Source organism: Alternaria hordeiaustralica (assembly GCF_023758085.1).
Source record: "Alternaria hordeiaustralica strain BMP 2776 chromosome Unknown scaffold_36, whole genome shotgun sequence".
Taxonomy (NCBI): Eukaryota; Fungi; Ascomycota; class Dothideomycetes; order Pleosporales; family Pleosporaceae; genus Alternaria; species Alternaria hordeiaustralica.
The window spans coordinates 235,556-262,295 of record NW_026056808.1 but is presented as its reverse complement, the minus strand read 5'-3'; the positions used below and the strand labels follow the sequence as shown (position 1 = coordinate 262,295).

The 26,740-nt window shown below is 49.6% G+C and overlaps 8 protein-coding genes across 8 annotated transcripts; 5 read left to right on the top strand and 3 right to left on the bottom strand.

Annotated features, from left to right (window-relative positions):
- Positions 1-845: 845 nt before the first annotated feature.
- Positions 846-1,823, bottom strand: J4E84_010148 (uncharacterized protein; the record flags this gene model as incomplete). Its single annotated transcript, XM_049392706.1, has 1 exon — positions 846-1,823. The coding sequence occupies one exon, from the start codon at positions 1,821-1,823 to the stop codon at positions 846-848; it is 978 nt and encodes a 325-aa protein (XP_049239654.1).
- A 411-nt stretch (positions 1,824-2,234) lies between these two features.
- Positions 2,235-6,508, top strand: J4E84_010147 (uncharacterized protein; the record flags this gene model as incomplete). Its single annotated transcript, XM_049392705.1, has 3 exons — positions 2,235-2,282; positions 2,326-4,777; positions 4,824-6,508. 3 exons carry the CDS (start codon positions 2,235-2,237, stop codon positions 6,506-6,508), a joined length of 4,185 nt encoding a protein of 1,394 aa, XP_049239653.1.
- Positions 6,509-7,810: 1,302 nt separating this feature from the next.
- Positions 7,811-9,073, bottom strand: J4E84_010146 (uncharacterized protein; the record flags this gene model as incomplete). The annotated part of the gene is made up of 1 exon (XM_049392704.1): positions 7,811-9,073. One exon carries the CDS (start codon positions 9,071-9,073, stop codon positions 7,811-7,813), a length of 1,263 nt encoding a protein of 420 aa, XP_049239652.1.
- Positions 9,074-9,637: 564 nt separating this feature from the next.
- J4E84_010145 (uncharacterized protein) lies at positions 9,638-11,140 on the bottom strand (the record flags this gene model as incomplete). Its single annotated transcript, XM_049392703.1, has 1 exon — positions 9,638-11,140. The coding sequence occupies one exon, from the start codon at positions 11,138-11,140 to the stop codon at positions 9,638-9,640; it is 1,503 nt and encodes a 500-aa protein (XP_049239651.1).
- Positions 11,141-11,882: 742 nt separating this feature from the next.
- J4E84_010144 (uncharacterized protein) lies at positions 11,883-13,171 on the top strand (the record flags this gene model as incomplete). Its single annotated transcript, XM_049392702.1, has 2 exons — positions 11,883-13,019; positions 13,073-13,171. 2 exons carry the CDS (start codon positions 11,883-11,885, stop codon positions 13,169-13,171), a joined length of 1,236 nt encoding a protein of 411 aa, XP_049239650.1.
- Positions 13,172-18,744: 5,573 nt separating this feature from the next.
- Positions 18,745-20,498, top strand: J4E84_010143 (uncharacterized protein; the record flags this gene model as incomplete). Its single annotated transcript, XM_049392701.1, has 2 exons — positions 18,745-18,781; positions 19,126-20,498. The coding sequence occupies 2 exons, from the start codon at positions 18,745-18,747 to the stop codon at positions 20,496-20,498; spliced, it is 1,410 nt and encodes a 469-aa protein (XP_049239649.1).
- Positions 20,499-20,985: 487 nt separating this feature from the next.
- Positions 20,986-24,462, top strand: J4E84_010142 (uncharacterized protein; the record flags this gene model as incomplete). Its single annotated transcript, XM_049392700.1, has 2 exons — positions 20,986-20,989; positions 21,053-24,462. The coding sequence occupies 2 exons, from the start codon at positions 20,986-20,988 to the stop codon at positions 24,460-24,462; spliced, it is 3,414 nt and encodes a 1,137-aa protein (XP_049239648.1).
- A 467-nt stretch (positions 24,463-24,929) lies between these two features.
- J4E84_010141 (uncharacterized protein) lies at positions 24,930-25,926 on the top strand (the record flags this gene model as incomplete). The annotated part of the gene is made up of 3 exons (XM_049392699.1): positions 24,930-24,965; positions 25,014-25,095; positions 25,142-25,926. The coding sequence occupies 3 exons, from the start codon at positions 24,930-24,932 to the stop codon at positions 25,924-25,926; spliced, it is 903 nt and encodes a 300-aa protein (XP_049239647.1).
- Positions 25,927-26,740: the final 814 nt, after the last annotated feature.

The following is a 26,740-nucleotide window of genomic DNA, read 5'->3' as shown; positions in this document are numbered from 1 at the left end:
CCACCTGGGCAAGGTTACGGTTTCAGATATGTGAAGCGAACATGGCGGCCAACCTTGGAAGACGTGCCTAGGTATGCTGCAGCCGCTCCAGCGCGTCGCACCCCCAATAGCACGTAATGTGATCTTTCATCAATATTCTCGAAGGCTACGCATGGATATACTTAGGTACCTGCGCAGCATATGACATGAGATTGTCAGGGGTTTGTCCATTTCCAGCTGCCTGTCATCACCGACCCCTTTGTAAGCTGACTGCATTGCCTTCCCGCAGCCGAAAGCATGTTGGTATCAGATACCCGGCGCCTGCCGAGGGTATCTTCAGTCCTTGTTTTGTTGTTGCACGGGACATGGGATTCTTCAGGTTTTGACGGTCCGATAAAGATGTCGATCTGATTCTGTACAAACACCATGCCAGTCCGTGTCGTTGATACGTCAAGGACATGAAGTGAGCGTACGCCCAATGCAAGTCTACGGCGCGACGCCCAGGTAATGAAACAGCATCAACCTGGACGCACGCCTCACCGACTCTTTCGACAAGGTACCGTTTACTATCGGAAGTAATGTAACAAGCCCAGTTTCTCCAGAGCGTCAACATTTGCTAACGAACATAAACTCTGTTACGACACATAAAGTAGTAAAAGCCAAAAGGGGAGAAAACAAGGCGAGAATAGCAAACGGATACCTCGCTGTATCCTATATATGCCGCGCGTCAACAAGCATTCCGTTTATAAACGTCGTCAAGAGCACTATTGTCATTTGCTTCACTATTTGCTGGCAACGATCTCAATCGCGTACTGTGAACAGAGACCTCAAGAAAAACCCAAGCGCTAACATCGAGCAAGGTCTCGCTAGTAGCTGTCAACTTTAGAAAAGGTAGTCTTCAGCCACTCTGAGATGGTGTCAGACATGGCATCTTTTGCAGCTATTCTCGCCTTCTCCGATTCGGCATCCTTAGCGGGAAAACCTTCGAATGCATGTGGCTGGCCAAATACTTTATAGTATTGCACCCCCGGCGCCGACCAGCCTTCCTTGTTCGGAATCTTAGCCCTGCCGCCCGCAAGCTTCTCAGCCATGACTTCGACCTCGCGGCAGAACATGTCATGCTCAGCTCCGATGAGTAGAAGCGCCGGCGGCAACTTTTCTCTTGTAGCGAAATACATTGGACTCAAACGCACATCGTGCATGGAGGGCTTCTGGGCTTCATCCAAGTACAGATTCATGATGTCATCGAAGCTCTTTCCGATGAAGTCAGGGACTTGAGGATCTGGCCGAGTTGCCATCTTTGTATCGCTATCGGAGTCGAAGTCAACGGCAGGGTAGATGGATACGACACCCAGAATTTTGGACAGTAGCCGCGAGTCTTGGGCCGCGCCAAGGGTAAGATTACCTCCAGCTGAACTGCCGCAGAGGACGACTTTTGACTTGTCGATAGGCAATTCTGGATCATCAATCACGGCGAGCGTTTGAGCGATGACATCCTCGTAGGCAGTGGGGAACTTGTTTTGAGGCGAGTTGCCATAATCTATGCTGACTACGATACAGTTTGCATGATCAGCAAGATGTCGCGCCAGAACATCGTCGGCTGCGGGATAGTTGACGATGAAGCCACCACCGTGAGCTCTGATGACGAGGGGCAGCGGAGTCTGTTTGCCTTGAGAGTCTTTTGGTATGAATGTACGGCAGCCATAAAGACTCGGTCGACAAGGGTAGTTCTTGATAAAATCGGGTTGAGTTGCGGGCGCTAGCCAGGGTGAGGTCCGGATATAGAGTGAGGTATGAGCGATTGCTCGGATGCAGGCAAACTGAACGTGCGCCAGCGTCCACATGTCGAATTTCCAAACGCCCCTCGGGTATCAATGCTATTGTAACTGATAGAAATCAGTCAAGCTGGCTTGTAGGTGCTTGCCTGCGCCAGCTGGGCGAAGGCAAGGTGGGGTTGTCTGGGGGCCTTGTGTATATATCTGGCCTAGCTCATGGAGACAGACACTAGTCCCAATGCAGCGAAAGCCGCGGAGATAGCAATGGCGCCCTGCAACGGATCAATAATCGAATGATGACAAAACGTCGCGGGGCAGCAGCGATTGAGCTACCCCACTCTCGAGCCTCATGGGTGGTGCAGTCGCGTGTGGCCGGCATCGGGCCATGCACGACCTAGCATCATCTTTTGTCCATTTCGACGATTCGTTCCGTGCCTGTTGATGCCTTTGCGCCCCTGAGCTTCACCATCTATCGTCAACATGGCCACTCCCAAGATCAGTGGGCGGGGAATCCGCATCGCGATTGATGTATGTCTCATTATCGTACGCACAACTGTAGCTGACCAGGCAGCGCGGCGGTACCTTCACAGACTGCGTAGGCAACCCCGGCACGGGCAAGATGGAAGACGACATTCTCATCAAGCTCCTCTCCGTCGACCCCTCCAACTACGATGACGCGCCGCTCGAAGGCATCCGCCGCCTCCTCTCCAAGTTCACCGGCACCGAGATCCCCCGTGGACAGCCGCTCGACACGTCCAAGATCGAGAGCATACGCATGGGCACCACCGTCGCCACCAACGCGCTGTTAGAGAGGAAGGGCGAGGACATCGCCATGGTGGTCACAAAGGGCTTCAAGGATTGTCTTGAGATTGGTAATCAGAGCAGGCCGAACATCTTCGCGCTGGATATCCGGAAGCCCGAGGTGCTGTACAAGAAGGTCGTCGAGATCGATGAGCGCGTCACCCTGGAAGACTACGCGGAAGATCCAGAGAGGAACCAGACACAGGCAAAGAGCATAGAAGAGGCCGGAGACAGCGCAGAACTGGTCAAGGGCTTATCGGGCGAGACTGTGCGCATACTACAACGACCGCAGGAGGAGGCGATAAGGAAGCAATTGCAGGAAGTCTACGATGGCGGACTGAAGAGCATCGCCGTCTGCTTGATGCACGGATACACATACCCCAACCACGAGGCGTTGGTGGGCAAGATCGCGAGGGACATTGGCTTTGAGCACGTCAGCTTGAGCCACGAGCTTATGCCCATGATCAAACTCGTCCCACGCGCTACCTCGGCCTGCGCCGACGCATACCTCACCCCCGCAATCCGGAAATACATCGATGGCTTCTCCAAGGGTTTCGAAGGCGGCCTTGGCTCCAAGAGTGTGAAGCGCGAAGAGGGCTCCAAGGGCGCTCGCTGCGAGTTCATGCAGTCGGACGGAGGCCTGGTAGACGTCGACATCTTCTCTGGCCTGAAAGCCATCCTATCTGGTCCTGCTGGAGGAGTGGTTGGCTATGCGCTCACGTCATACGACCCCGAAACAAAGATTCCTGTCATCGGCTTCGACATGGGCGGCACCAGTACAGACGTGAGCAGATACGGCGCCGGACGCTACGACCACGTCTTCGAGACCACCACAGCTGGTGTTACCATACAGTCCCCACAGCTCGACATCAACACTGTCGCAGCAGGTGGTGGTTCGCGCCTGTTCTGGAGGAACGGACTGTTCGTCGTAGGCCCCGAGTCGGCAAGCGCACACCCTGGGCCAGCATGCTACCGCAAGGGTGGCCCACTCACCATCACAGACGCAAACTTGTTCCTTGGCCGCTTATTACCCGACTTCTTCCCCAAGATTTTCGGCAAGAATGAAGACGAAGGTCTCGATGCGCAAGCAAGTGAGAAACTCTTCAAGGAATTGGCTGAACAGATCAACAAAGAGGTCGCAGGCGGTAATAAGGAGAAGGAGATGTCACTGGACGATATCGCAAACGGATTTATCAAGATTGCTAATGAGACCATGACCCGGCCGATCCGAAGTCTAACAGAAGCCCGTGGACACGATACAAGCAAGCACAGGCTCGCCACATTTGGTGGTGCGGGTGGCCAGCACGCCGTCGCCATCGCCGAAGCACTTGGCATCTCGCAAATCCTGATTCATCGCTACTCATCAGTACTATCAGCATATGGCATGGCACTCGCTGATGTTGTCGATGAGAGGCAGGAGCCAGAGTCTACAGTATGGTCGGACGAGAAGGATGTGAGAGAGTACCTGCAGAACAAGATGGCAGACCTCAAGGGCAAATCAACAGCTACGCTTAGAGACCAGGGCTTTGACGAAGAGCATGTCCACTTCGAAGAGTATCTCAACCTGAGGTATCGCGGAACAGAGTCGGCACTTATGATCATCAAGCCGACGAAGGAGGAGGCAGAGCAAGAGTACGACGGCGATGAATGGGCTTTTGGCAAGGCTTTCGTCAAGCAACATGACCAGGAGTTCGGCTTTACTCTACCCGATCGCGACATCATTGTCGATGACGTACGAGCTCGCGGCATTGGCAAGACTTTTGAAGGTCTCGAGAAGAGTGTAGATCAACAACTCAAGGAGATCAAACTAAAGGACCTCTCAGGAGACACAAAGCGCTACGATACCCGAAAGGTCTTCTTCGAAGGCGGCCGGCAAGATACGTCCGTCTACAAGCTCGAAGACTTAGAAGTGGGCGATCGATTGAAGGGTCCAGCAATCATCGCAGATGGCACACAGACCATCGTCGTGACGCCTGGTGCCACTGCGCTTGTCATCCACACTCATGTGGTGATCAACATTGGTGAGACGGAAGACCAAGATAAGCAGGTTGACACGAAAGAAGTCGACCCGATATTGCTCAGTATTTTTGCTCATCGGTTCATGGCTATTGCTGAGCAAATGGGCCGCGCGTTGCAGAAAACCAGTGTGTCAACAAACGTCAAAGAACGATTGGACTATTCCTGCGCACTATTCGATGCGGATGGCGGACTAGTCGCTAATGGTAAGTTGATCGCTGGAGTAAACCGAATCAGCTAACACTCGTGTAGCTCCCCACTTACCGGTGCATCTCGGAAGTATGTCAACCTGTGTCCGCAAACAAGCCGCCATTTGGAAGGGAAAGCTCAAGAAAGGCGACGTCCTTGTCTCTAATCACCCCATGTTCGGCGGTACCCATTTGCCAGACATCACTGTGATCACACCCGCGTTCAGTGGCGACAACATCATCTTCTACGTCGCTTCCCGCGCGCATCATGCCGATATAGGCGGAATACTTCCTGGCTCCATGCCCCCTGCGTCAAAGGAACTTTACCAGGAAGGTGCGGCCATAAAATCTGAGAAGCTGGTGTCAGAAGGACACTTCAACGAGAAGCGCATCACCGAGCTACTCTTTGATGAACCAGGCCAATATCCTGGCTGCTCGGGTACGAGATGTCTCAGTGACAACATCAATGATCTGAAGGCCCAGGTCGCCGCCAACCAAAAGGGTATTAACCTAATCAACACACTAATGTCGGACTATGGCGAGCGAGTTGTCAAGTTCTACATGACAAGCATACAAGCCAATGCGGAGCAGTCAGTTCGCGCGCTGCTAAAGGACGTATACAAGCGATTCGAGGGCCAAGATCTTAGCGCAGAGGACTTCATGGATGACGGTAGTCCAATACGACTGAAGGTCTATATTGATCCCGAGAAGGGTGAAGCTGTCTTCGACTTCTCTGGTACCGGGCCTGAAGTGTACGGAAACATCAATGCGCCAGAAGCCGTTACCTACTCAGCCATCATATACTGTCTTCGCTGTCTGATTAGCGAGGACATCCCATTGAACCAAGGCTGTCTCAAGCCTATTCACGTTCTCATCCCCAAGAAGTCGTTCCTCTCGCCGTCTGACAATGCCGCTGTTGTAGGTGGCAACGTGCTCACAAGTCAGCGCGTGACAGATGTCGTCCTCAAAGCGTTCCGTGCTTGTGCTGCAAGTCAGGGAGATTGCAATAATCTTACCTTTGGATTTGGCGGTACAACATACGGAGAAGGCGAAAAGAGCGGCGAACGCAAAGACACGAAGGGTTTTGGATATTACGAAACAATTGCAGGAGGATCTGGTGCAGGCTCGACCTGGAACGGTACCAACGGTGTTCATACGCACATGACCAACACCCGAATTACCGACTCCGAGGTCTTCGAGCGAAGATACCCCGTTCTTCTCCGCGAGTTCTCACTCAGGGAAGATAGTGCAGGTAAGGGCATGCACATCGGTGGTGAGGGCGTAATCCGCGACATCGAGTTCCGCATCCCTGTCCAAGTCAGTATCCTCAGCGAACGAAGAGTTTACCATCCATACGGTATGGAAGGAGGAGGGGACGCCGCATGTGGTCTGAACATCTGGGTGAAGAAGGTAGACAAGAAAGCCATCGACCAAAATTCGGATTCCAAGCGTCCAACGGAACCTGTGGAGGATGCGCATGCGCCTACCACTTCCTATGCAGTTGAAACGCTGCTGAAGAAGGATGCCGATATCAGGAAGGAAGATGTGGAGTACAGATACATCAACATGGGTGCTAAGAACACGGCAGCCATGCGACCTGGTGAACGCATCATCATCCACACGCCTGGTGGCGGTGGCTGGGGCAAAGAGGGCGAGCAAAGTAGGGTGCAAGATAAGATTGACCCTAAGGGAAGTTGGAAGGGCGGAAGCATAGCCGGAAGGCAGAGCACTGCGGAGGCCAGTGCGTAGAAGACATTTTTGTATATCTTGTGAAAACTATAACGAACACATTCCACCTTCAAGCACAGTCTGGTGTATATGACTCACATTGCGGTGTCAACGAGAAGCATCGCCCTCCTATATGCCCTCCTCAAACCACCGTCTAACTTCCGCTTCGCAAATGTCTCTCCAATCCTCCCCAGCCCCGTCTTCCCTTCGATGCGCCTTCGCCCACCCCTTCGCAATTCTATCCACGACATCCTCTCTCCTACCCTTCCACCTCGGAAAAAACCGCATATTCTCCGCCTCAAACTCATCCACAGCCTCTTTCGGCACCGGCCACGTCTTCCCGAAATTGACTCCATTATCTAGTATAACATCGCTCACTGTAATGCCATACATGGGCCTGTCCGCCATCGCCCTGGGTAGCAGATGCGTAAGATCTATCCGCCTATACACCATGGAAATATACATCGCAGTCGCGAGAAAGTACTCCAGCGGATCAGGATTCTCCTTTGAGCTGGCGGGATACTTGAAGTCGGCGAAAGTGACAGCGACACGAATGTGTGGGTGTTTCCGGCAGAAACGTGCTATGTAAACAAGGTCGTCCCATTTTATCGGGCTGGTCCACCGTTTTTGCAAGATAGGTATAGCATCCTCCAGTTTTTTGTAGTGTAGTGAGAAGTTTATCCAGGCGCGTTGTTTTGCGGTACAGCCTGCGAGGAGCAGATCGAGATCCGAGGCATATTTGGCTCGGACGGTGTTGTAGCGGAGTTCCAAGTCAGCGGCTTCTGTGTAGAGTTGGCGATTTACGTGTTTGAGTTGGTTGAATGCGGGGGGATAGGTGCTGTGTTTGTTTGGGGGTTGGCGCAGCCCCCGCCACCGAGATGTAGGTAGTGGTGATAGTTGCTTGGAAGGAGCAGTCAGTGCGAATGTGTAGATGAGGTTGCGGAGTTCGCCTGGCAGGCCTAGTAGAGAGGGTGTTGGATGCGGTACATGCGTCTTTTCAGGGCTCTTTGCAGAGTGACTGGTTTTGGCACTCGCTTTCGCCTTCTTTGTTGCGTAGTCATTGGGAATGTGTGGACCATCGTACTCAGAGTACTTTCTTTTGCGTGTGTCCCAGACCATCTTTGCAGCTCGTTTTTCGGGACGCGAGACCAGTGGAGAGGCAACGGAAGTATGTACCTGCTTTGATTGTATTTTGACAACGAGATCAACCCAGAAAATCGTAGCATTAACATTTACATTACTCTAGTAGGTATGAGAAAGTCTTGGAACCGAGAGGCATGATGCGCATAATCTAGATGCAAGCATATGAAAGCTCTAAACGCCTCACCTACTTTCAGCAATCACACCATCACTCTTCCTCGCATTCGCAAAATTCTTACTCTGATAGAACGCAATCATATCCTTCCAGCCTTTCTCCCATTCGTCCTTCATCCACCCATGTTCTGCGACCCAAAGCTTCTCATGCACTACCTTCAATGAGCCATCGCCCTCCCCCTCGGTGGGGAAGAAACCGCCCCATTGCCTCTCCAACTTTGTCCCGGGATATGCACCCTCAGGACCAAACTGCCAGTTCAGGAATGCTTGCTCCGCCATCAAACAATTGTAATTGTCGGTCTTGACGTAGTTCTGGAGAAGGCGAGCGTGCATGCGCGAAGAAGGAGTGAAGACCATCGAACCAACATTGATGTTGGGGTGCTTAGCATCGAGATCTTGCGCGACACCAGCGAAGATATAAGGTTCGCATACCGGGCCGTCCTCCAAGAAGTCATCGAGATGCAGCTTCTCGGGTATGCATTCCTGTATCGGCGCAAGCTCAAACATCTCGTCCATGTTCGACAGCGGAAAAGCATCAGCGTCCAGAAACAGGATGCGCTCAAACTCCGTCTCTTTCCACATGTTGAGCTTGGCGAAGAGGTCTTTCCATCGGTCTTCTACGCCATCGACGTTACACTCCCAATGAAGAGGTGGAAGCTCGCGGACTAGGGCGCCAGCTCCTTTGAGGAGTGCGCGTTGCTCGTCCGTGACATATTCGGCTACGAAGACGATGAAGGGGTGCTTTTTACTACGTGTTCGCGATGACCAGAGTAGGCGGTAGATGAGCGAGTGGATGGCGAGGAAATATGGGTCCTTCAAGGAAGGATTGCGAGTAGCGAGAAAAGTTGCATACGCATATCCTCTCGGACCATTGGGATTGTAGTTGCGAGGCTTCTGTGCCAGGTACTTTTGGAGCACTGAAGTGGGAAGCTCGAGTTGGAGTTCGTCTTGAAAGTTGTATTTCGTTCCGGGTATGTGTTCCGTACTAAATGGTGGCGAGGCTCCTGCGAAGGAAGGTTCCGGGTGAAGGCCTGAAGCGGAATGTGCGTTGGCTAAACTGGACGGCCGAATCCCGTCTAGTAGGCCCTTCTCTCCGATTGCGGATGCATCGTCATGGTTGGAGACACGGTGCCCGTCAGATGGCAGGATCTCGATCCCGTCAATGTGCCCGTCTCCATGCGCATATGAGAAACCATATCGGTGTTGTGCGACAAGGTATACGGTTCCAAGACAAGCAAGTGTCGCTAGGGTAATGTTGTGTCGCCGTCGCATAATGTGTACAGAAGTACAGTTCAGGTTTCGCGATGGACCTTTAGTCAGGTCTAGATGCAACCTTCGTGAAAAGGAGAGGGGAACTTCACATGCGCATTTGGTCAAACTGCTAGGGCGCCGAGCCGTGTCGTAGTCCAGCCGACAACGAGGTGCATGTCGCCTGAATGGAACAGTGACACTGACGACGACCTGTTGATCCTGATCAAAGTCCCAACACAATTGAGAGCAAGGGTCGAGTTAATCACGCACGGTGATGTCGCCAATTCCGGGTGCTGCCGTCAGCATGATCGGCAGGCGAGCAAGGACCACCAGTCCATGCCGAGCAAGTACCCCATGGGGCGCCGCTTCGGAGGAAACTCCACTTTGGATCACCAATAAACATTTGCACCAACATGATAATGCATCTTACCCGTTTAGCACCTGCAGTAGCGCCGTGACGGGTTGCCCCTGGCGTGCCAACATCACATGAAGCCGAGCCAAAAGTGTCTAGAGGAGTCGATAGTCGGCCAGCGCATTGCGATGACACAAACGAAAAATTGTGGATGAAGACTGATTCAATTTCTTCTAACGTACAGAGTAACTGCGCTGGTGTTTTGGAGGGGAAACTTGTGGCTGGATGGTGCATCTGTAAAGCCAATTTGCCAACTTGACGCTGGGCTCGTCCACTAGTTTCGTGACAACCTCGGCTGCATAGAGCGTAATGGGAAGGATGATTAGCTGCGATAGCCAAAATGCAGGCTCGAGCCCCATAGGCCCCCCCTTGGGAAGCGGGAACTTGTCGACCCATCCTGGGAGACCGTCCTGGTGGAACGGTCTTGAAAGCCCAACCGCGGCATAAATTCGGTCTCCTATTGTCCAGATGACTAGACCATGAACTAGGTACAGCGCGAATGAGATGCGCGCGAGGTACTGGCAAAACCCGGTCTCAAAGAAGCGCTTCAGCAATGGTAGTCGTGGAATCGACGCTACGGCTAAGAACGCAGCCCAGAAGAGGTAGAACCATTTGGCGTCAAAGACAGCTTGGGGCTTGAGATGCGACAGCCAGATCCATCCAGGAGACTTTGAGATGAGTACTGTGCGATCGATATCGGGTGCATCGAATGCCGGTACACCGCCGAGGTATAGTGCAGCGATGAACAGATGGAAGAAGATGAGCTCTTTGAACCCAGCCAGCGCACCGAGGAACCGTGGAAGCTGGTCTTGCTCGGCAAGCAGATCAAGGTCGCAGAGCAACATTCCAGATATGAACAATGCTCCGTAGAAGCCGTCTACCACGTACAGGAAGTAGAAGGCCAGAGCCACCTGACACATGAGGCGAGCATTGCGTGTGCATCGAGAGAGAGCGGAAAGTGCGGTGTAGACGATAATGGATCCTTTGAACTCAATCGGAATGGACCAGGAATGAGGGTGGTAGGGCTCCGTGAATTCGTAGATGTTCGTGGAGAAGACGAAGCTGTAGTTCTTGAAGGTTCGATACCAGCTGACAACATCCTCGCGGAACGTAGGTTCCATATTGCGCATATCGACAGATATTCCACTCCAATGGCGGAAAGACATCCACGCAAAGGTGACAACGATGATGGGAAGGTATAGTCGAAGCCAGCGGCGGAAAAGGGCAGAGCCGACGGTGTTCGACGCACTTGAGATCTGGCCGTCATGGATTTGTTGTAGGCTTTTGAGCGAAAGGACATATCCTGAGATGACGAAAAAGATAGCCACCGCGAAGTGACCACCGGAGAATATGAGTCGAAAGAATGGGAATGCGGCCGAGTAGTATTTCCCATCGTAGCCAAACGAAGTTTCGAATGCTTGATTGCCCTTGCCTCCATGAGACCAAAGTTGATTATGGTGCAGGTACACCAAGAACGCCGCAAAGCCCCTAAGGCCATCCAGCCATGCTGTTGGTCTTGCAGGCTTGCTCTTCGTTATTGAGCGTAAGCTCAAGAATTCGGGACGCACTGCGTTGAGACTCAATTTTGTTGTTCGTACTGGTTTCCATATTGTCGGCGAGAGTTTGATCTCGTCAAGATTGCCTTTGTCGAGCAAGCCCTGGTGTGTGGCTGGCATAGCTGAATCCGAAGCGGTAGCAGAAGTGATGGCAGCTGTGGTTTCAATCGAATGTAAAGGTCAATATCTAAGAATCCCGCAAACGCTTGGTACAGGAGCGAGTGGTGCGGGTGTCGCGCGAGGCTAGAGAACGCGTAGTTTTCTGACGGGAGCTATGCCTTTAGCTTCCCTCAACCGAGGCAGCATGTGTGGTTCACAACGGTAAGTTTAATAAAGCGATCGTCCAGGTCGAGCCGATCATGCAAGCGGGGCATGTTGAACTTGGCATCGTACCCCAGAAGGATCCGAGGTTGCACCATCTTGTGAAGTCAACAGCCCACGAATCAAGACAGTTTGATATCATAGACAATACAGTTGGGCCGTTCCTGATGAGAGACGTCCGGTGCGGGGCTTGAGTGGGGATACTACCGTTTGTGTCGACGCCTCCGACCATCTTGCAGGGATCATCTAGAGAAGCTTTAGCCTAGGCGTCTTGACCCAACATCGCCGCCGCAATGATGCAGGCGGCTCCTTAGCCATGCGACGCACATGCGCTATTGAACACCCGTCACGAGGCTGGTCCTGCACTCAACAGTTGTACCGATGTACCGAGGAAGTAGAGCTGCGCGGGGATTGGTGGGCGCAAGGGCCGAATGTGAAAACGACAGGAGGGTCTTGGAAAAGATAGTCAGTGAGCTAATCTCTCAAAGACTCAGGATGGCTGGGTCGAAATAGTCGCCTGCTTTTTTGTAATAACCACAGCATGCGCACGCGACCCAGGGCACCTCCACCCAAGCTTCACCTCAATATTGCAATGGCTCCCCATTCCCCAATTGCAGCGCACTTCTCGGGCAAGCTCACGAGCCAAGTGAGAAGGGTCCTGCCTGCATATCTTGCCCTGCTTTTCATCTTCTTGTTCTTCGCCAATACACACTTCTTTACTACACCCATTCGGGCTGCCAACAATTACAGGCGCGAGCTCAGATACCAACAGCCACTGCAGCTAAAAAGTGATGTGATTCCGAGGAAGATTTGGCAGACATGGAAGGTCGGCCCCCTAGGCTTCGAGAAGCGCGACTCGGATTCAGCGAAGACATGGCCGGCGAAGAACCCCCGGTATCGGTACGAGGTTTTGACCGACGATAACGCGAACGATTACCTCGAATTCCACTACGGCACTCACGGTATCAACAGACCAGACCTTGTCAACCTTTACCGAGAGCTTAACATAACGATCATCAAGGCTGACTTGCTTCGTTATCTCGTCATGTACGCCGAGGGTGGTGTGTATGCCGACATAGATGTTGAATGTCTCCGTCCTATCGATCGATTCATACCCGAGCGGTACATTGAGGAGGAAGTCGATATGATCATTGGTGTCGAGATTGACGAGCCAACCTTCGCCGAGCACCCCATCCTCGGTGGCAAGTGCAAGTCCTTTTGCCAGTGGACGTTCGCCGCCAAGCCCAGACTGCCAGTCATGATGAGGCTCATGGAGAACATACAAGCATGGCTACATGAGCTGTCGCATCAGAAAGAAGTCGAGATATCAGAGCTGCAGCTAGACTTCGACGAGGTCATAAGTGGGACGGGTCCTTCCGCGTTCACGAAGGCCGTACTGGAGCAGATGACCGCCCAGAATCAAGGGAAGCCGGTTACCTGGGACCTCTTCCACAATCTTGCGGAGTCGAGGCTCGTCAATGGCATCCTGGTGTTGAATGTGGAAGCTTTCGCAGCCGGCCAAGGCCACTCGGACTCCGGTAACCATGACTCCAGGGGGGCTTTGGTAAAGCATCACTACCATGCTTCGGGATGGCCGACACTTCACCCGCGCCGCAACCACCCCATGTACGGCGAGGTAGAGCAATGTAACTGGAAGCCTGAGTGTGTAGCAGAATGGGTAAGTCTGGCAGCGACCCATGTTATACACGTATCTTTACTGAAATCGCATAGGACAAGAACGTCGCCGAATGGGATACGCTGCCTAAAGAAGAGCAGGATAAGCGCATCGCCAGCAAACCGGCACCGCCTGGTGGCATCAAGCCTCACTAGACTTGAGCATCTTGTATATATATATATATATGGGCGAAAGGTGTCCAAAGCCAAATACATCGGGGTCTGCAGTGCTGCTGCATCGGGTCGGCGCGTGCGGGATGGAGCGGAGGTGGCGGGTGCTACCCATCGCGTCGTCAGCTCGTGGTAGGGCGCGGTGCGTATCGAGCCCAGGAAGCCGACGCGTAGCGCCGCGCAGTCTCGTACTCAACGGCCGCCATCGCCGCGGGTATGGTTGGTGGTAGCTGGGAGGCGTGGTGATGGAGAGGTAGCGGAGCTCGCGTCTATGGACGATCAAAGATATCTTGGGGGCGTGACGTCATCGACGCGTCGGCCTACCACACGAATAATGTAATGTCATATGAACACAGCACAGCAATTACTCGCTCTTTTCCACGTCTCGTCTCCGAATCTACGTCTTAGGAGAATTGGGGTGAGAGCTAGCCGTCACTCAGGCCACTGTTGAGAAGGCAAACCTCCGCGTCGCCCAAACAGCCTCGTGAGATATGCCTCTTTCCAATCGCTCACGGTACACTTCGAAGTTTTATCACTGCACATGGATGGTCCCGGATCCTGCCGTTACTTGTGCGATGGCGTCTCTTATTAACATCACCATACCTAGGCATTGTCTCCGACACATTGACGGTAAGTACAACCAAGGACGCATTTAAGCTTCGACCTTAAACAGTGTATTATACTTGCAATTTTACTTATTTATAAGAGTATCTTTTTATTAAGATTATTAATATTATAAAAGTTATAAGTAGCTTATTTTACTCTATATTATTATAGTACTATAAAATAAAGTAAATAAAACTAAGAAATAAAATTATATATAAGTATAGATACCTTATACCTAATTTTATAAACTCTATTTAGTAAAAAGATATTAAAAAACGCCTAGCTTTTAAAGTTGTTCTAGAACTACTAGAAGATTTTAAGATTTTAATATATTTAGTATATATTACTATTAGTACTAAAGCTTCTAACTAATAATATATTACTTTTAAGGCCTTACTAAGAAAGTAAACTTTTTAATACTTTACTATATTTAATCTTTAGCTATTAATATAATATAACTTAAGCTAATAAAGATAACTACTTTATTATAGCTTAGTTCTTAAAAGTAACTATAATAGTAGAATACTAATATAGCTACTATCTATTTAATAGTATTATTATACTAAAAGTAAGCCTTAAACACTTTATTTTTTTTAGTTTATTTATTATTACTCTAGCTAAGAATTCTAATAAATATCTTACGCTAGTATATAATAGCTACTTTTATCTTTATAATTAGAGCTATCTATAGCCTAATTTTATATATAAAGTTATAAGTATAAATAGTATAGATAATTAATAGATTACTCTAAGTAAAAAGAGTAACGCTAGTAATATAATAACTATTTTATTACTTTTTTTAAAGTAAGTATAGCTTATAAAAAAACTCTTATATATTACTAGTAAGTTACTTAAAAGCTTAGCTATAATAGAGAACTATAAAAAGTTTTAGTTTACTTATTAGAAGTCTTTATAGTAGTAGTATAATAATCTTAATAGTATTAATAGTATTAATAGTATTAATAGTATTAGTAGTCTTAAAATATAATATAAAATAAGTTAAATAGGCTTTAAGAGCTTTAATAATAGTATCTATAATAGCCTTAATAATAGTTTATATAATAATCTTTAGAATAGCCTAGCTAAAAGCTTTTTTTTTAGTAGTAGTTTTAGAGTAGTTTATAAAAGCTTTAATAAGTAATATAACGTAGTATAAGAATATAATTAATATAAGTATAGAGAAAGGTAATATAACTAGTAATAAGATTAGCTTTAGACTTACTAATACTAGAAAAACTTATAAAAAAGTAGTAATATAGTTAAAAGCTTATTTAGTTAGTATAGCTTTAGTATTAGATTTAAGCTACTATTTACTTTAATAAGTCTTTAGATTTTTAATTTACTATAAGCTATAGAATAAAAATAAGAATAAGAATAGAGATAGAAATAGAGAATAGAGAGTATAAGTATAAAAGTATAATTTTACTTACTAAATATTTTAGTATTTTATTACTTTATAATCTATAGCTCTATTAGTTATAAGCTATTAAGAATATATAATTATATTATAATTCTCTCTACTATAGATAGATATTAGTATTTATAGAATAGTTACTTTACTACTCTAAATTTTAAAAGCTTTAACTACTATACTAAAAGTAGTAATACTAAGAACCTAAGCTTTAGTCTATCTAACACCTATACCTCTAAATATAAGATTTTAATCTTTTTAGAAATATATCTTTTTATATACTAGTAATAGACCTTACTTTTTTTAAACTAGCTTCTACTATAGAATTATTAGTTTACTAATAAATATATAAGTATAAGTTAAAGAGAAAAAAAAGTAATAAAAAAATAACTACTATAAGTACTACTTCTTAAGTATACTATATATATACTATAGCTTTTAATATACTTACTATTAATTTAGCTACTAAGCTTAGCTTTTATAGTATATTACTACTATCTAATATTTTAATAATACTTTTATTTTTTATAAAGTTTACTATAGTAAAAAAAAAAATAGTAAAGCTAGAATTTACTTATTACTATTTTATTATTATTTTTAAACTTATCTTTTTTAAAAATTTTACTACTATACTATTATATTATATAAAAACTTAGAATACTAAAAAGTACTTTTTCTTTTTTAAAAAGCTTTAAAGTATATTATATATACTAAAAATATAAATATAGTATATATAGCTAATATTTTATAAGTAATAACTTAGTAGCTAAGAACTTTTTAATTACTAAGAAAGTAGTAGTATTAGATTTAGTTTATTAACTTTAGCTACTAAGCTCTTAGCTAATACTTTATAAGTAAGCTATTTTAAGCGCTATATTTAATAATAAAGTATAATATAAGTAGATACTAGCTATTTTAGCTAAATATAAGATCTTTATTTAATATTAGTATAAATAAAAAAAGTAAAAAAATATAGTAAAGATAGCTAAGTAGCTATTATAAGTAATAAGTTATTTAGTTAATTATTTAGATTATCTAGTTTATCTAGTGCTAGTATATTAAATGTAAAGTCTCTTCGACCTTAAAACTAACAGCTACATCGTCTGCTCGACACCTAACATAGAGGCTACGTTCTCAACAGCGCACGGGTATGCCCTCCTACTAGTGATACCAGCAAGTGGCCCGATCTCAACGTTCGCGGCCTTGATACTAGGATGTGGGTCCCGATTTGGGTCCCAGGATCATGCGTACTACTGTCTAGACTATGCTAACTTGATTATTCTGGTCGAGTTGGTATTCGCATCTTTCGAATCGGTTCCCGCGTCGAGAGCTCTAAGATTCACACACTCAAATATATGTCGCGCCAGCGCATTATGTATTATGAAGAGACTTATCGATGCTGTACCCGCTTTTGTCGAGGAAGATGCTGGAGGAGGTAGATAAGTATGAGAGCCCTCCTGATAACGCCGGTAACGACATCTTGGGAGAATGCTTTCCCATACCGACCAAGAGCTCTGTCATATTGGACTTTTGCAGTAGTAGGTCGGAAAGCTGAGGCTTCTCGATGAGTGAAATCTAGTGTATCGAAACTGGAGTACATCTAGGCAAGGAATATGAAGACATTAGTTTGGTTTCATTCTTGCGCGACAACAAATAACGGCAAGAACGTTGGAGGATCAGATCTGTATTTACTTTCACTCGACACACTCGACCGGACTGCCCTACTCACATTGCGAATGCAGCACTGATATAGCTATTTCATTATCTTCGGCGATCACCTATGTGGGTAATCGCACCGGCAACGGTACTATGGACCGTATCGTTCATTCACACTGCCCATACAATGTGTTGATCGCATCACTCAATTTCACAACAGTACTGGGAGCTAGCAATAACACCCAGAGTTCTTTTCTACAATTCCAAGTCATTGGCACACCTTCCTTGGCAGCGCAGATGTCGCGGCAGCCTTCGCAAGGATGGCAAACGCGCCCGCAGACCGAAACAAATTCGTCAGACTGTAGGCAGCAAAACTTCGTACCCGGGCTAGAAATAGGATTCCACACGACTACGTCCAGTTTCGCTGGCGAGAAGAGTGCGGAGGAGAGCCATCGCGATGACCGCATCCAGAGAGTTGGCTTGAATCAACCTCACAAAATACCGTCAGCAGGTGCTGTAGACACCAGCATGACAAAAGATGACCTAATCCGCAGCTCAACTCACAGTTCGACCTCTTCGAGTCTGCACTTCCTCAATTTGGGCGACTTGGCCACGGCACTCCCCGCATCTGGCTTGACCGGCTTGCCATCGCAAGGACACTCAACGATACATGTTCTTCCAGCAAAGCTCTTCCGGTCCGCTCCCATGCGGATATCCGCGTCAACAGGTGAACGTCCATCTTCCCCAACCGAGTCGATCGGCTCTAGCTATTCCTGGCGCTCTGGCAGAGCAGGCATGCACGGACGACTTCGTGATAAACCACTAGGACCAGGTATGACAGAATCGTATGCAGATAGAGGTGGGGGCGTTCCCGAGTTAACCGATCACGAACAAAGAGAGCGGAGTAGGGAACGGGAACGGGAACGGGAAAGAGAGAAGCGACCTGGTCTTGCACGGAGACTCTTTCGACGCTTCACAAGCTCCGATGTAGATGCGCAGAGAGCCGAGCCGAGTAAACCGAGCACTGGAGATGTGTATGGCGTGAGACGTGGTAAACGAAGGAGTACCAATTTCGGCTTCTAATCGAAATGGAGCTCAGGAATATGCCACGTGACACCATTGGGCATACAACCAGACGATTTAAAGCCACCGTCTTGGAGGATAGAAGCGGCTTCAATGTTGGGCTTACCAAGAAGGTGTTGGGAGGTGGTATGTCTGCTTCATGAGAAGATAGTGTCGAGAAGTAAGGGGGACCGTACCTGGGTACCTAGGTATGTCAAGCACGCGTGATGACGTCAGTCACGTGATGTCCATTTGGCGGGTACAATGTAGTGTAGATGACATATGTACTGAACTCATCCCCTATAATTGGACCGTCTCGCATCTTGCAAACTGATGATCGTGAGAAGAGAAGATGCGACGCAGAAGCGAACGTCCTGTCAAGTCCGCACGTACTGTCCAGGTGAGTTTACCTAGGTAGTGTCTTCGAAACTGTGCACGGGCAATGACGTCCCGTGCCCCATCGCGAACGCGCGCCCGACCTTGGATAGCTGCCAATCTTCCCACTTCCCTTCCAGCTCCTCATCTCCTCCTACTTGTTTTCGTCAAATCACGTCAGGATTCTGCCCATCACGTTTCGTAGTCGTTCGTAACAGCCATGCGGCGGCGGGGTAAATTAATTTTAGCTGAGTGCAACGCGCCCGCGTGGTGGCTTAGCGCGACGATGGGACGCCGCACTGCCCAGGTGCCGTTCGCTCACCCTCGTGACAGCTTGCGCCGCTAATGCACTTCTCACTTCCTGCGACTTCATTGCAGTCGATCGACAGCGATTGAGGCCAAACTTTGTTGGGCAGTTTGCGACGCCATTCGAATACGAGAGGACGCTATGGACCATGTCAGCGCATCTCTCGAACTCCTTCATCGTACGTGTTACCGTCAACAACAGCTGTTCTAAGCTGGATGCATCTCACGACATTGTGCAAGAGATGGCTGAACTGGAAAGGTTTTGACTAATCGTTTGTCTGCTCTCAAACACAGAATAGAAGACAATGGGGTTATATTCACGATGCTAACGTCGCTGTAGTCATTTGCGCAACTTTGATCTTTGTCCGCGACGTCACGAAAGACACAAGCGGCGTAACTAATACAACGAACTTTTTGAACGAGACGCTTGTGTTCTTGGACGTGTTTTCGAATATCTGCTTCAGCGATCTAACCGGAGTTTTACGCGACAGTCGTTTGCACCGTATTCTACCGAGTGATGTAGAGCACTCTCTTTACTCGCTCAACAAGTCTCTAGCCGCGCACCGGGAAGCGTGGAGGTACATCGGCAAGAGTCCCACCCCCGGTACGGGTCAAAGAAGCATTGAGGATCTGAAGCGCGGTCGCGCCGCGTCACTAGATGTTCAGCATGAAAAGAAGAGCTGGAGAGACGAAATGAAGGAACGCTCGCAACTCTGGCGAGAAAAGGCACGCCCGGGCCTATATAAAGCATTGTTCGGAGAAGAGGAGATGGCCACACTCACCTTGAGTTGCTTGCAATGGACGCATCGGCTTCGTCAAACTCTGGAAATTGTCTTCCTTGGCATCGGACCTCCGGATCCAGGATTCGGTAATTCCAGGCAGGCTGCTATCCTTGGCGTGGCAGAACAACTCGAACGCCAGCATCGAGCAGGTGCAGAGCCTTCGAGCGACTATACTGCGCTCGTTGGCGCGCTCAGAGAAACGATCAGCACTGGGCAGCCATCTCACGGCCTTATCAAGACGATATATGACGACGGTGGAGATGAAGTCGACGTTCTTGTTGAAACGCGATCGGACGACGAGACGCCTGCTGAGTACATGTGTCACTTGACGTGGTTGCTGCAGGCTCCTCATCAGACTGACGTATCCGTCAAGAGCGACGCCCAGAACGGCTACCAGCTGCATACATTAAGCTGTATGGGTTTCGTCGATGATCCGCTCAACAGACGGAGTCTGATTGTCTACCGCGCGCCGCAAAGCCATCCTTGGGCATCAAACCCACCGTCTTTGTATGACATGATCTCGAAGGGTCCGACCGCGAGGCCCTCCATAGGAAGTCGCTTCCTCATTGCAAGGGCGCTCACAAGCACACTACTCGAGTCGCATGCCTCAGGTTGGGTTCACGGGAACGTACAATCGCGCAGCATCGTAATGCTGCCAAGATCGTTCAACGATCTCGAGTTGTCTCCCTTCTTCGTTGGCTGGGGTGTCTTGCAGCCCCTCGAAGCGACGCACTTCTCATTGGAGCCGAATCTATACCGCCACCACGATCGTTTTGGTCGACCATCTTCAGAATATTCCAACGAGCACGAGATCTACTCACTGGGCGTGGTTCTTCTAGAGCTTGGACTATGGCGGACGATGGCGAAAGTCTTTGCCCGCCGCATAGAGAAGTTCCCGATCTTCGGCATAGTACAGCAGCAGGATCTCTTTAATCGTATACACAATGCGATACTGGATTGGGCCAACAGTACTGAAATCGAGAGAGAGATGGGAAAGGCTTACGCGCAAGTCGTATCAAAGTGTCTTACTTGGCACTATGAAGATCCAGTCGAAGGCATGATTGAGTTCCGACAGCAAGTCGTGGACGTGTTGACCAGAGGATGTGGATTATAGCTGATGAACTGCTTCTCGACATCAACCTCAGGCAAATTGCGACACATACCAAATTTGAGAGCGATCAAACACTAGCGACTGAGAATGCGGAGGGGTCGCGCAAAAAGAGCAATGTCGTCAGCGGGAAGAGTCCTACGCCAAACACCAAATACAAGCGCGCATGCAAACAGCAACGAGTGTGTCGACACACAAACCTCTTGGGCGGGGAAAGTGATATTTCGTATGCTATATGTTGGCGCTACGACCTCGCATCAAAGGTTGAGTCGGTCCACCCTCTTCGTCAGTATATACAATACAACAGTATATGGTATTCCAAGCTTTCAACTCACTTATCGATTACGATGTTTGGGGTTCTTCCAGTGGTCTTCACGCCAAGTGAGCTCCCTGCCTCACTGTTCGGAAAATGCTCTGACCACACCCGGCCAGCGTCTGTCATTGCAGGCTTCTCAGAACCGCTATGACGTTACGAAAATTATATCAACTCGCAATGGGTCCGTTCAGGAGATGCACGTGAGCACAGGCACCCAGAGGGTGCTGCCTCTACTGATAAATAGCCGGTCTCTTAACGCACTCAAGCACCTCGGCCACCCTCTACCCTTACACCCACCAGCGCTCTCAAAGTCTTGGTTTCACCGGCTGTACCGCGACTACCGCTCTCCTCGCACATCGCCCCGCCCTCACATCTTCCGACAAGCGCCTAAAAGACTGCGCCGACCCGACGGACTCTGCCCACATCGCGCGACCACAAGGCCAAACTCCGATCGTCGTAATGTCCAACTTGAACGAAGAATACGGTCCGGAAGACATGGCCTGGGTCGCGGCCGATGTTCAGATGAGGGAAGAACAAGATCTGAATCGTGCCCTTGAAGCAAGTCGAGCTTCCGCGGGAACTGGGGTACCACCGCGTCCAACGAGCGCTAGGGTCACAAGACAATCCGAGGCGGAGGACGAGGAGCTTCTTGTTGCGCTTGACATTAGCCGGATAGAAGCAGAAAAGGCGGCCCAGAGACGCAATGCAGACGCGGAGGCGGACCAACAACGACTTCTCGAGGCTCAAAGGCAGTCGGAGCGTGAAGCACGAGCTGCCGATCAAGAACGCGAGCATACTTTTGTTGCGCTGTCCATTAGCCAGGCAGAGGCAGAAGAGGCGGAGCGGAGACGCAATGCAGACATTGAGGCGGACCAACAACGCCTTCTTGAAGCTCAAAGACAGTCGGGGCGTGAAGCACTAGCTGCCGATCAAGGGCGTGAGGCTACCCGGAAAGCTGAATTACAGTCACTGAAGGATGAGCGAGCTCGGGCTCAAGCTGCGCGACTAGATCAAGAGACCTTAGATCAGACTATCGTCGAGAGCAAAGTGGCAGCCGAGATTGAGCAGCAACATGCACAACGGTCTACACGACTTCTGGAGACATACGCTGTGCGCGGCTTGAGTGAAGACGAGCAGCTGCAGATGGCTTTAAGACAAAGTCAAGATGAAGAGCATTCTCGGGAAGTTGCACAGGTCGGGCAAGATCGAGAGGATATGCTGCGCTGGGTGAACGAGCACGGACGGACCTCTGCACCATCGAACGAGCCATCGGCTACCCAGTCTCCAGAAGACCGCCCAGTGTTGGGAGCCATGGCGTCCTATCCTCCGGGTCCGGTGACTGAGCAGGAACAAAGGAGTGTGGCCGATGCTCGGGAGGTCATTGACAATCCGAACGTACTCTATCGGCCTTTAACGCCGATCTCAGAGGCATCTGCATCGCGGCCAGCAAGTCTTCGATCAGTGGCAGCAGACCAAGCCCGTCGCTCTAACATCGTCACCGCCAGAACCACGACGGATCACAGCAGGATAGATATCAGGCTTCCATACCCACCTGGTGCACTTCTTACACCACCAGCCTCTGATAGAAGCAGATCGTCCATTCGATCAGTTTCATCAGGCCGTCCGCCATCGTATCATACGGTAGAAGAGAACCTTGCGCGCAGATTGGAGTCGTTTGAAGTACCTCACGATACTTCAAACGAGTCTCAGACTGACGAGGAACCTCCCCTATATCCTGGTGCTTATCCTCCGTCTCCTTCCCAGGCTGAGTCGGCGGCTCCTCATACAGTACTCGGTCCAAGGCCAATTCTTGGGACGCCCTTACTACCAGGCGCGTACCCTCCTTCGTACGCGAGCAGTAGAGCACCTCGCAGCGAGGCAGGAGCATTTTCTGAGACGCCTGTGCAAGAAAGTGTCGTGGCTCGACGCCCATTGGGTAATAGGGGATTCAGCAATGTGCCCTCAGTGCTATCAAACCAGGACCGAAACGCGGGAAGCGGTTGTTCTCATGGAGATACTGTGTCTATAAGGAGCGACTCGTTTCCTGGCGCATATCCGCCATCGTCGCAAGCAAGTCGAGCCCCGAGTCGGCTGGATACGGTTTCATCCGGAGGGACGTTCTTTACAGCTCAGGAAACGCAGCGATCTCAGCCCCAAGCAAGACCACAGTCTGCTCTCTCTGATCTCTGGAATCATCGGGATCGAGATAGTCATCAACACGAAGGGTCAGGACCTCGGCCATTCACACCGGTTTCGGTGTCTTCACAGCCAAGCGATGCGTCATCTGCCATTCGACCGCCATCATCTCGAACATCTCAGGGTAGTAGTATTGCGCGGAAGCCGGTTGCGAAATCTCAGCATGCTACCTCTGTTGCTGCTGAGCACCTAGCGCCAGTCACTGTCGCCGATGCGGTCAGTCCGTCGGACGTGATCTCGTCTGCCTTGCAGCAGGAGCCGGTGAGAAACATCTTCAACGCTCCGGTCAGCGTGACCATCAACAACTTTCCCGAAGCGCCCAAGTCCTCCCAGAATCTGTTGAAGCAAGTCTTCAATAAGAGCAGGCAGACTAACAAGGGCGTGAAAGCTGTCGAGCAGAAGGGGGCAGAGTTCTACGTCAAGGGTGTAGCTGAAGCGACAAGCAACCTTTGGAAGAACAAGAGAAAGATATTTCCTGCCAGATCTTCCAAATCAGCTGGAAATGCTGTAATCCACGAAGCGAGGGAAATTGACCGATTTCCTGTTGTTCCGGCTCATGACGACGTGGGTACTATCGCCAGTCCCTGGCCTGCGAGACAGTGTCTGCACGTCGTGAACGCAGATCCAACGCGCTCCGTATTGAGCACACCTGAAACCACAAGGCTGCTGCAATCAGAAATGGCCGGACAGCAGAGTGAAGAGGTCGACACTCCTCGACCATCTACATTGCAGCGGTCGTTAACGTCACCTCCGCTGACAGCGACGATACCGTCGAGGCCAATGTCGCTGGATCAATCGACCGTGTCACAGATTTCGGACGTAAACGGCAATGCAGTAACCCCGCCTAGTGTCTGTCAATCGAGAGTGAGAAGCTCGATGGATAGTTTCCGGTGCGCTTCCGAGTTGCGCCCTCAGCCGCTGGACATCCGCAAGCGGCCTCCTCCTGTTCCACCAAAGCCTTTGGAGCTGGCGAGTTCTATTCCGCGTACAGCACCTCCTCCGCCTCCTCCTCTTGCGAGCCGCAACCCGATGACGAGGCGTATGCTCAGCGAACAAGAAGAAGGGCCTGGATGGGTACAGCAACCAGTGCATCTTGCCGCCATCAATCCAACCCAAGAGCCAACGATGGGTTCGCCAGACTCCATGACGGTGACACCCCCAACACCTCGGCGGATCAACGTAGATTTGAACCGGCGCAGTCACTTTGGGCCTATTGATACGAGCCTGGCGAATGTGCCTCCTGGTGAACGTCGCATCGACGAGTTTAGCTCACGATCGATGATGGATCTGGGCATGATGGGTCAAGTAGGCAATCCTATGATAATGGAGCCGCTGCGTGGGCAATACGAGCAGACCTATGCCCGCCCGCCGCACGTGCAGCAAGAAAGGCTGAACTCGGATGCCAGGGCCAAAAAGAGGGAGAAGGACACCCAAAAGGCTTTACGAAAGCAGTTTTGAAGGTTGAAAAGGCACCGAGGAGTGAAGCCTGGGATAGAGGAAGAGTACCCATCTGACTATTTCAGCGACGTTTTACTAAGTATCGCAAACAATTGTACATCATTTTCTATCTTTGGAGCGGTTGCAGTGATGTTATTGCATGTTCATCTTGTTGTAGAACGACTCAACAGGCTTGGACGTCTACGGCTACCTATGTCGTCTGCTTGTCAACCGGACCGGGAGCACACACCTCAGATAACGTTACCCGACGTCGCGCGCATGAGTGGTGGGGTAGTGACCCGCTCGAGCAGGGGTGTCGGCCTCTCCATCAATTCCCGATCGATAAGCAGCGGAGATGCAGGCCGTCGCAATAAGACCAACTGTTGCGCTGCGAACTAAAAGGGAATAAGTAGCCCAGGAGCAGGCCCAAAGATAGCCTTTGGAAGCGATCCAGAACACCAACAATCAATCTCAAAAGGCTTCAAAACATGGGATCTATAGATATTGCAAGTGGTATGAAGACGGTACGCGATCAATGTGGATGATCAAAGCCCTTTACTAACAACAAGTAGAGCTGGAGTCGTTTAGTGCGGTTTGTCGCAACCGAAGACGGTGCTGAGCATATCGGCGAGCCCATCGATGCTGAGTTGGATGGTATGTCGATTTCCAATCTCTACTTGCTATGTCTAACAAGTCGCAGTCGGCGCAGCTCTTGCTTCAGGATCGGAGGTCAAAATCCGCGTCTTCACAGGATCGTCGGTACTCTCCGGGGATACCCAGCCAACATTAGTGACCTACACGATATCAAGACTACTGCCACCGCTTTCAAAAGCCGAAGTTGGCACGATTCGCTGTATAGGCCTGAATTACCGGAAACATGCCAAAGAGATGAACTTAGACCTTCCCAACCACCCGACGCTGTTCTTCAAGCCTTCAACATGTCTCGGTGCACCGAATGCGCCTTTGCTTATTCCACATCAGGCGACAGATGGCCAGGCCGACTACGAAGCCGAGCTTGCAGTTGTCATCGGGAAGCCAGCCAAGAACGTGAGCAAAGAAAATGCGATGGATTACGTGCTGGGCTACACATGTTCGAATGACGTAACCGCGCGAGTCCACCAGTTTAACGGAGCGCAATGGGGGTTTGGCAAGGGCTTCGATGGCTTCGCGCCACTAGGACCATGCTTGGTATCGGCGTCTTCGATACCAAACCCAGGCGACATTGAGCTGAAGACGGTACTCAACGGTGAGACTATGCAATATTCGCTGGCGAACGATATGATCTTCAGTATACCAGAGATAGTGGCATATCTGAGCCAAGGAACGATGCTGGAGCCAGGTACTGTAATCATGACGGGTACGCCGCATGGAATTGGTGTGAGCAAGGTGCCGAAGGTATGGCTCAAACCGGGAGATGATCTGAGGATTGTAATGAGTCATGGTATGGGAAGTCTGGTTACACCTGTGGCGTATGAGGAAGCTTAGAGTAGATACGCATAGCGAGGATATTACGGAGCGTGATGCGCTATTGGAAGCCGAACAGCATCTGCTCTTGTGTGATGTTATCCAGTACATTCTCCCAGTGTTGTAGATCGGTTGGCTCAAACAAGGTGGTGAAAGATGGGTCACCCCATGGAGGCGCATGCCATTGGAAGGGCCCACCTGCACCTATCGCCGGCAGATCTGGCACCGTTATCGAGCTATCTTCCGTATACGGTGATGTCAGGTCGATGGTATTGGCACTATGCACGGCAGGTGGCGCATTGTCTGCTGTGTTGGGACGTGTTTCGGTACGACTAGATACACGTCACACACGCTCTAAACGCTTCATCCACAATACAAATGTTTATACGTTCTATCGTCTATCGTCTATCTAATATTGCATCCTTAGTGCTGTCCTTTAAGCCTTATGCATCCGTCCGTATTAGCACCTGCACGTTGTACAGAGCAAGCATATAGTTTATCCTCGTCTATTGTTTAACGTCGCCAGAGAAAGACACCTAATGCATAAAAGCTAACTCCTCTAGAGTAGGCTAGTATGTAGAGAGTGTTATCCTTATCAGCAGCCTATGTACTATCACCTGCTCGTTTTAGATAAAGGCTTAGGCTGCTAGTGTAAGTCCTAAGCAGACGTTAGCAGGACTCGCACAAGATGTAGCGAGTACTTACCTTGTTAGGTATCTACATAGTAGGCATACATCTTCAAGTTGCGCAGAAGCTCCGCATCTAGCCCCTAGCAGAGGTAATACTAGAGAGCCTGCAAGATAGCTAATCGCTCAAAAGCAGCATTTCTAGCTAG